The following is an 8,591-nucleotide window of genomic DNA, read 5'->3' on the forward strand; positions in this document are numbered from 1 at the left end:
CATCATATTTTCTTGTGAATAATGTGATTTTACCTGCTAAGTTAGTACATACTGTTACGACTGGGAAGTGATTTGAACAAAGAACTTACGGGAACTGTCAAACGTTTAAACAAAAAAAATTCCTCCTTCGTTTAACACTTCCAAATTTCAAACAAAAAGAAGATTTCCCCGTCATAAGCGTCCACAGACTGTTATGACGCGTAATGTTTCGAATGGTAAATTCGAGGGGTAAGCATGGACTTTTGTGCGGAGAATGTTACTTTTTTGTGTGTATGAAGGATGGACTTTTGCGCGGAGGAACGAATTGTTTTTTTTTTTTTTGTATGAAGCATGGACTTTTGCGCGGAGAATGTTACTTTTTTGTGCGTATGAAGCATGGACTTTTGCGCGGAGAATGTTACTTTTTTGTGTGTATGAAGGATGGACTTTTGCGCGGAGGAACGAATTGTTTTTTTTTTGTATGAAGCATGGACTTTTGCGCGGAGAATGTTACTTTTTTGTGCGTATGAAGCATGGACTTTTGCGCGGAGGATACAATTGTGTGTGAGAAAAGTCTATATAAGCCGGTTGCAATATGAAAATGAAACATACTTCATTTGACAGTTTCGAAAATTTCGTCATGAAAAATAGGACCAAAACACGTTTTCAATGTCTCGTTTGTTTTGAGCATTAGGCTTTTGAAAAGTTGATGGAATAGATGATATTGTCGGTGATGCATTTTTTTGTAAATTTGGTTTGAAACTGGAGCATTTCGCATCGGCAATGCCCCAGCCTAACATTCCCCCGACGAATATTCACTTGTTTGTTGCGGCTCAAACTCTTCCGTATCTGACTCACAAGAATCCTCTGAAGAAGAATCCTTCAGTGTGCATATTTTGAACATAAAAGGATGTTGGACCTGTTCTAAAATGGAACTGATCAACACTGTACACTGTTATTTATTGTGCGGGAGCTTTTAAAATTAAAACAAAAAGAAAATAATGTGGTTTTGCATTCGCTGGTCCTTCTTTCCGATAATCACACTTATCAGCATTTACTCTCATTTACTTTCAATTCCACATATTTCCAGTCAATTCCTATCAATTCCGATCAATTCCTGCCAATTCAGATCAATTCCGGTCAGTTCCATCAATTCCAATTATTTACCGGATACTCCGGCAATTCCTTTGAGGGTGTGTAGTCAATTTCCCGAGTCGGTTACCCCTCGGGTAAATTGAGTTTGAGCAAAGAACTTGCTGGAGCTGTCGAAAGTTTACAGCTTTTAAAGTTTTAATTTCTTCTTCGTTTGACACTTTTCTACCGTGTCTTAACCTGTTATTTTAAAACCTTCGGTATAACAGTCTGTGGAATCGAATGGCCTGTTCCAAGGCCATGCAAACTGTCAAACTACTGTCAAATTTCATCCAAACTTTCAAGTGAATTCATTTTCGTATGTTGTCTGACCTAGACTTGAGCAACATGACGGCTCTAAACGATCTAAATCCTTCCACTTCACAACTAAATACAAATTGACGCAAACGAATGAAAAACGTGTAACTGTGGATTTGCATTACCTTCAGTGTTTAATACTTCTGCTCTGTCCTCTGTTGCGTCACAAACTAGAATAATCTCACTTGAACGAGCTTTGAAATTATGCAAAATAAAAGCGGAATGGCGGAAACGAATTTTATGAGTCGAAAGAAATTGAAGTAAAGTTTTGGTACTCTTATCGAATACAGTAAAATATATTGACAGATATGACGTCACATTCGGCAAATAGCAGTGATAATGATAAGGTGAACAGTAAAAATCACAATAAAAAGTCAAACAGTCCGCGATCGAAAAAGAAGCCCAATTCACTGCGTTCACCGACAACAATGTTGCCACAATCCAGTTCTGTTTCTGGAAATGAATCCATTGGATTGAATAGTCTATCTGGCAAAGAGAAGGTAATTTTTCGCATTTATTACGCGACATACGAACGTTATTGTATAAATCGATCGATTATACACAGCCACATCATAAATCGTACGCCGGTCTTGCATCGAAATCGATAAAGTGTATTTGGGAACAGTTTGATACCAGTGAAACCGAAGTCAATCCAGAAGTTTATGGTCGATTGGCTGAGGATGCAACATACAAACTGTGGGAACTATGTAATGTAAGATCACCCACATCTGGCCAACCGGTTAATTATTGTGAAATGATTCGATGACACGATTCCATTGTTAATATAGAACCTGAAAACGTACACTCGACATTCCGGCGGAAAGCTAACCGTCGATTTGACGAACGAAGTCCTTAAAGATGCTGACGTTCCGCCGGTGATTGGAGCTGGCATCAATAACTGGGATCAAATCGATTATGATGGGACGTACTACTTTCATTTCGTAATGCAATCAATGACTTGGCTGTGGGAGAATTACTAACGTAAAAATTTGATGTTCAAGGATGAAGTGCTCGAGCTGCGAGATGAATACAATAAAGAGGTAACATTAAACCAGCCGGGACCGTTGAACCTTTCATCGAATTGGTTTGCAAATAAAAAGTCGGTGAAGAATTTAGAGGGTTTAAGTACGTCTCTCAGCAATGGTGAGTACATCATGAGACGTTTTAGTTCATTTCATTCAGTCGTTAAGGTGCAATTGCAATCTGCAATGTGAACATCCGCATCAAGTGATTCAATTGAAGGTTTTCGCTTTATTGATTTTCCAAATTTCAGCAATTTTCACGGGTAACGATGCCGCATTCAAATATGCAATTCAAGCGACCACCATCAACCCATACATTGGATGCATTCTACAGCCACTTTTGAATAAGATTTTATCGATGATCGTCATTACATACACCGATGAAACACTCGATCGAGCCATTAAATTTCTGTCAGCAATCGTGTACAATTACAACAGTCGCGAAGCGACAGCAAACTATCAATTGCTTCACATGAGTCAATTGTTAACGTGTTTAATACTGGGCCCATTGGATTTAAACCAACATCTGAGCGACGAACAAAAGAAAATGGAGGAAAAAATCAACCAAATCGCCGGTGAGCTGGAACAATCTCCGACAACCAATAATATTTTCCAATTGGATGGCATTCAATCTCACATAAAGACAACATCGCTGAGTGATCAAATTGATTTCGTTAAACAAGAGGGAATGTACTACGAGGATATGAAAGAGATCGAGCCGACCACTTCGTATTCGACGATTGATGACTTTCAAGCGGTCATGCAAATTATGCGAAATGAGGGATTCGACAAAATGGATGGTGTGGCTTGCAAGAAGCCAAAAATCAAACACGAACTGAAAGACAGTGCATACGAATTTGAGGTCGGTACCAGCTACGAAGTTCAGGTAGATCATTTTCATGTCGCTGTGATCCTGCGATTGATCAATGCTAATCCGGATCATTATTCGTTTAGGATTTTATACCGGTGCAGCAACCAACATTTGTACCTGTATCGGATGACAAAATTTTCCAAGACACAAAACTATCGTTGATAGAAACACCTGGCAAATACTCGTCTCTAGTTACTCGGATGTGTGATGATCGGTTCGTCGACGATTTATGCTCATTGGTTGGAAATATGGCGGCGAATTGGGGCTACTTTGAAGGTGAAATCATTTTCATTTTAACAAAGCGACTGGAAATTTACTTCAACTTGATGGAAATCAGCAACACTCCAGGTGAGTTTTGACTAATTTGTCAAATTTTCGCTATTCGTAGCGGAAACCATCAACACTCAATCCAAAAATTTAATCGCATTTAATACATTGCACGTCACACTGAGGGAAAAACTGATTGCGTTCTAAGCTATGCAAAGCTGTAAAAATTGTAGGAGTGTCCAACAGATCTTTCTCCTCAATTTTGTCATTTCTAATTTTGTGCCCTCAATTTACGATTTATTCTTTAACAGACTACCAATGGCTAATGAGAATCGTGCGACTGCTTTCTGTATTAGGAGAATATGCTTTCCGGGAGTTGACGGTCTACTTCGATAAAATCGATCCACTCGTAGTTCCCGAATGTCTTCAATGCCACCTGAATGTAAGTAGAGTACACCGCTTGCTGAATCCTGCTAACCAAACCAATCGTTATAATTGATCTTTTCCTAGTTCCCTGCCATATTTCTGCGCGGTCGAGAAGACATATTTTTTCATGAATATTTAAACGATCTCTGTGGAGACGGACTGCTTCCATTTATGTTATATTTTTCAAGTAAGTAGAACACACTATCCAGCCTGTAGGTCACCGTTCTGATAAATTCATGTTTTTCACATCAGATTATACTCTTAAGAAGTCACAAACGAAACGAAAATCGGTGGAGCCCACATTTAAAATCGCTCCGAAATTGGTGCTGCGAACAATAAACAAAATTGAAAATAAAATCTCCACACTGGATGATGCGTTCCCCGAGCGAGCGTCACTCAAACGGCGAAATATTGGATTCAAATTTGCCGGATGCTGTCCGGTTATATTGAAATCGAAATTGCCATCACCGGCCGATGTTATTCAGCAGGCAGATTTGTTGACGAATTTCAACAACAAGGTGGTGATTTGCAAGAGGAAATTGTTAAAGTCCATTACCGATGCGAAGAGCATTGAACAAAAAAGTGATTTTCGATGGTTAAGGATCTCGTAATTTTAAGATTTCTCATTTTATTAAAACACAAATTACAAACAGAAATCCAAACAAATCAGTCGAAGAAATCTGGTGTAAGAAATTCACTCGTCGATATATATTTCCCCGTCGCAGCCTTCGATATCCTCCGGTGAGAAGAAACCGCCATGAACCGTTGACAAGTGTGCGTAAATTTCAGAATCAGTACTCAGCACTCCGCATACCCAACACCAATGGGCATTACAAACAGTTCCATCGGTGAGTACGTTTTGACAGGTAATATGATTACAGCCTCCATACTTCTCCGTTAGGACTTTGCATTTCGGACATTCTTTAGCGAGTGTGTGGTGAGTGTCAACACAATCCACACATTGAAAGTCGACAATCTCCTGCTGTTCGCGTCCGCATTCACGTGGCATAGCTTGTTTAATTGCAAAACACTTCAAGCACCACGCATAAATATAGGCCGGATCGAATGCTGTAACGTCCATAGTATTCATCAGAGTGCATAGTGCACGATTGTATTGTTTGACAATTTTTAAGGCAGGTATTCGCTTGCAATAGCAGCATACTAGCTGAGCAGGTTGACAAACACGACCGGGTGCCAGTTGATTGTACCATGAATTGAGACATTTTCGGCAGGCTTCTATTGAGCAGCCTTTTTTCGTAAGGCCACAGATGGGCAAAAGTTTGTCAGATGGAACTTCTTCGAAGCAAATCATACATTGCGACGCCTTCAGTTTCATAAGAAGCGAAATGAGTGTTTGTTGTATCTCCTTCACATTCCAAACCTCCTTACGCGACTCGCCGACCATGAATGAATGGTTCATCAGTTCCTTTTCGTCAATGTTTTCGAAATTCCGCATCACCTTCTGTTTTTCCTCTATTGACATCTTAAAGACTCTGGTTTTGTCGTCGAAGAAAGTGACAGGATCAATGTCCATACCAATAAATCGTGCCCCATTTTGACGAACGTATTTCTCCACAGTCAGGTTGCATTTCTGTCCAACTCTGATGTTGTTTTGCGCACAAACAGCGCAAGTATAATCTGACAATGGGAGCGAGCGTTGGTACAAAAACTTGCTCTTACACAATTGGCATGTAACTGATGGTGCCACTTTACCCAGACGACAGAAGTGACACTTTGCTCTGCATCTTAAATCATCCTTTGCGTAAACAGCGTAATGAACCAGACATTTTCGACACTCGCACATCCAGCTGTCTGTTTCTGATTTCGGTTCTAAGTAACTGACTCCATCGTTCAAAAGGCACAAAGCGCAAGTATCATCCAATAGCAATGTCACCGAGCGCCATTGTCCACATGTCTTACATTTATCTTTGTAGTCAGGTCTCTTCGTTTTGTAGGATGTGTACGATATTTCAACCTCGAGTTGATTTTTTCTCGACCGTTTAACAGAGCCAATCATGATCATATTACGGAAATGTCTTGCTTCATCTTCTGTCAGACCATCGGCTTTTATTTGCATCATCAGTCTTGCAAAATCGATCGAATTACATTCGGGCAATTGCAAGTCGATCCACGTACCTCTGATTTCATTCAAAAATCTGGTTGCATCGTCTCGCAAAATCGACCTTGATATTTTTGCAATAGCTGCCATTATTGCGCTCAATCTTAACGAGAACATTGTGCCAGGACACATCAGATGGGGCAGCAACTTAAATTTTAAGTTTGATTGCAAATTTACCGGTAAGTACGGTACGTTGCATTGACGACTAGGCATCTGAGCGGTAACTCGCAATCCAGTGAGAAGCTGCAATACCGTCTGAACAGCAACCGGGGCGCATGAAAGTCCGATTTCGAATAACGTTTTCCGTGAGAGATGCTTGTCATGATCGATGACATAAAATAGACCATCGACGCCGTACGGAAGTATCAATCTCTCAATTTCGTCTGTGTTATCATAAGTAGTGTCAATAAAAGCTTGCAAAGCTGTCCGGTCCGAATCACTGATCATTGTCACTGTCTGTCCCAGTCTTTCAACAAGGGCATCACGGCGTGGATCTTTTCTTTGCTTACAAATTTCGCGCCAAAGTTTTCCAAACAATGTGTTGTATGTGAAGGCCATTACTCGTTCTGGCAGTAACAGTCTGTGAAACACTCTAAAGACCACATCTTTATATTCTTCCGATTTTTGAAAGTTGATGGTTGGACTTCCAATTTTGAGTTTTATAGCTTGGATGACCTCGATTTTAACCGGCCCCCGATGAGGTTTCTCTCTTTTGTTTTTCTTGTACATCGATCTGTCTGCTAGGATTTCTTTATAATTCCAGTCCTGATGTTTGGTAATATTAGAGCATTTCTGGGCGTATTCAAACTCAACGCCGGCCAAGTTTAATAGAATTCCGATGGTAGCACGCGTTACACTGGAACTGCCGATTTCCACACAATGACCGTTCGTAAATTCCGCAAGACTTACGTAAAATGGGTATGTTTCAGGATCATGTAAAGTTGGAAACACAGGGTACATGCGCATCTGACGGTCATGCAATAATTCACAAATAGTGATCCATTGACTATTAGTTTTCCCAAGCGCACTAACTTCCATTCTACAGTTATCACTTTCTGGTCGATTTGCATAGTTGTGATGGGGCGGTGCATCTACGTACAGTATGCAGATTGTCGGTTTTTCCACTTTCTTGCTCGCTTCCCATAACCCCGTCTTAACCGCCTCGGGTTCATCACCTCCACCATCTGGCAGTAGCTGTTCTACGAATGAGAGCAAACCGGAAGTATCCATTATACTCGACCAACCACTCCATGCAATAAGTTCTGTATCGCAATAGTCTCGAAATGCCAGAACTGATATGCGGTCGATTAGATTGGTTAATTGAACCAGATCGAAAATCTGTGGAAGTGCAGACGTCAAGTCGGTTAGAAATCTACCCATAGAGGCTGTTGCATCGGTGATAAACATTAGATCGTAATCCTGAACTGCTTTTATTGTTTCCATAGTGATGGTGACTATTGGTTGCTTTTTCTGGAAGTGACAGAAGTTTTTATTAGTTCTTTGCTGAAATTAAGTTCAACTCAGCTGAGACGAATTTATTTCACAATAAATCGAAAAACAAATGTAAAAGCACAAATTACTCACTTTGTATGCGCAACGAATATGCGCTGTAAATTTATTATCTTTGATTTAATTTCACTAGACAATAATGTTGTGTTTTCTCCGTCGACATTCACGTCTGCAATGACTTCACAAACTGTTGAAGAATTGTTTTTATACTTCAAGAATAATATTGCTTAGAATTGTGTATATAAATCTACCACAGAGTGATATAATGTAGGTAGTAGGTTATATTCCAGTGGATTTATAATAATATGACGAAATTACCGGCTGAATTAATGATTCATTTCAACCGTTTCGATAATTTTTTTGTAGGGTGGATGTGCCCATCTTCAGACGATGGCTTACACAACTCTGTCGATTTTTACCATAAAAAATACTTTGTAATAATATAAAGAACGTACTGGTTTCCACAAATGATGAATTTATCAGAGATTATTATCTAGTGTATTTGTGATGCAAATTGAATATTTAATTAAATCTGAAAAATAATCGTGTGCATCAGACTATGTGAAACTTCTTTTTTTTCATACAGTCCGACGACTTATACATGTCCCAGGATGGATACATCCACCCTATAACCACTTGTTATTAGGAAGTATCGGAAGTACCCAAACACGTTACAGAAGTTTCCGTAATTTACTACGAAAATGTAAAAGAAAAACAAGACAAACACTGTCGTCTTAAGGTGTCATGGATGTTCTAGGACCTAATGATAACTGTTAAAAGACTCCATTCTTGATGAAACGCAATTGAAACAACCAACATTCACATGACCAACAGAACCAACAGTAATATTGAGGTGTGCATGATTTTTGCATGCCTTGTCTAACATATCCAAGGTAATTCATTCATTCGTTGTGATAGTTATTGAAGTGAGGAAGGCTAATTCATTTTT

The 8,591-nt window shown here is 39.5% G+C and overlaps 2 protein-coding genes across 2 annotated transcripts; one reads left to right on the forward strand and one right to left on the reverse strand.

The window, feature by feature from the left end:
* The first annotated feature begins 1,642 nt into the window (after window positions 1–1,642).
* On the forward strand, window positions 1,643–5,922 carry LOC119081691. Its single transcript, XM_037190788.1, has 9 exons — window positions 1,643–1,928; window positions 1,994–2,140; window positions 2,217–2,369; window positions 2,430–2,571; window positions 2,702–3,336; window positions 3,405–3,669; window positions 3,900–4,030; window positions 4,099–4,201; window positions 4,267–5,922. The coding sequence occupies exons 1-9, from the start codon at window positions 1,737–1,739 to the stop codon at window positions 4,623–4,625; spliced, it is 2,127 nt and encodes a 708-aa protein (XP_037046683.1). The 5' UTR covers window positions 1,643–1,736; the 3' UTR covers window positions 4,626–5,922.
* On the reverse strand, window positions 4,601–7,920 carry LOC119081690. Its single transcript, XM_037190787.1, has 2 exons — window positions 7,718–7,920; window positions 4,601–7,603 (listed from the first exon to the last, which is right to left on the reverse strand). Exon 2 carries the CDS (start codon window positions 7,574–7,576, stop codon window positions 4,709–4,711), a length of 2,868 nt encoding a protein of 955 aa, XP_037046682.1. The 5' UTR covers window positions 7,577–7,603; window positions 7,718–7,920; the 3' UTR covers window positions 4,601–4,708.
* Window positions 7,921–8,591: the final 671 nt, after the last annotated feature.

The sequence above is a fragment of the Bradysia coprophila genome, unplaced genomic scaffold (assembly GCF_014529535.1).
Source record: "Bradysia coprophila strain Holo2 unplaced genomic scaffold, BU_Bcop_v1 contig_358, whole genome shotgun sequence".
NCBI lineage: Eukaryota > Metazoa > Arthropoda > Insecta > Diptera > Sciaridae > Bradysia > Bradysia coprophila.

Excerpts from the sequence above, each read along its gene's own strand:
- LOC119081690 (XM_037190787.1), bottom strand. The coding sequence starts at position 7,576 with ATGGAAACAATAAAAGCAGTTCAGGATTACGATCTAATGTTTATCACC.
- LOC119081691 (XM_037190788.1), top strand. The coding sequence starts at position 1,737 with ATGACGTCACATTCGGCAAATAGCAGTGATAATGATAAGGTGAACAGT. Across the intron at positions 3,670-3,899 it reads GGAAATCAGCAACACTCCAG|ACTACCAATGGCTAATGAGA; the intron begins GTGAGTTTTGAC and ends ATTCTTTAACAG. Across the intron at positions 4,202-4,266 it reads ATTTATGTTATATTTTTCAA|ATTATACTCTTAAGAAGTCA; the intron begins GTAAGTAGAACA and ends TTTTCACATCAG.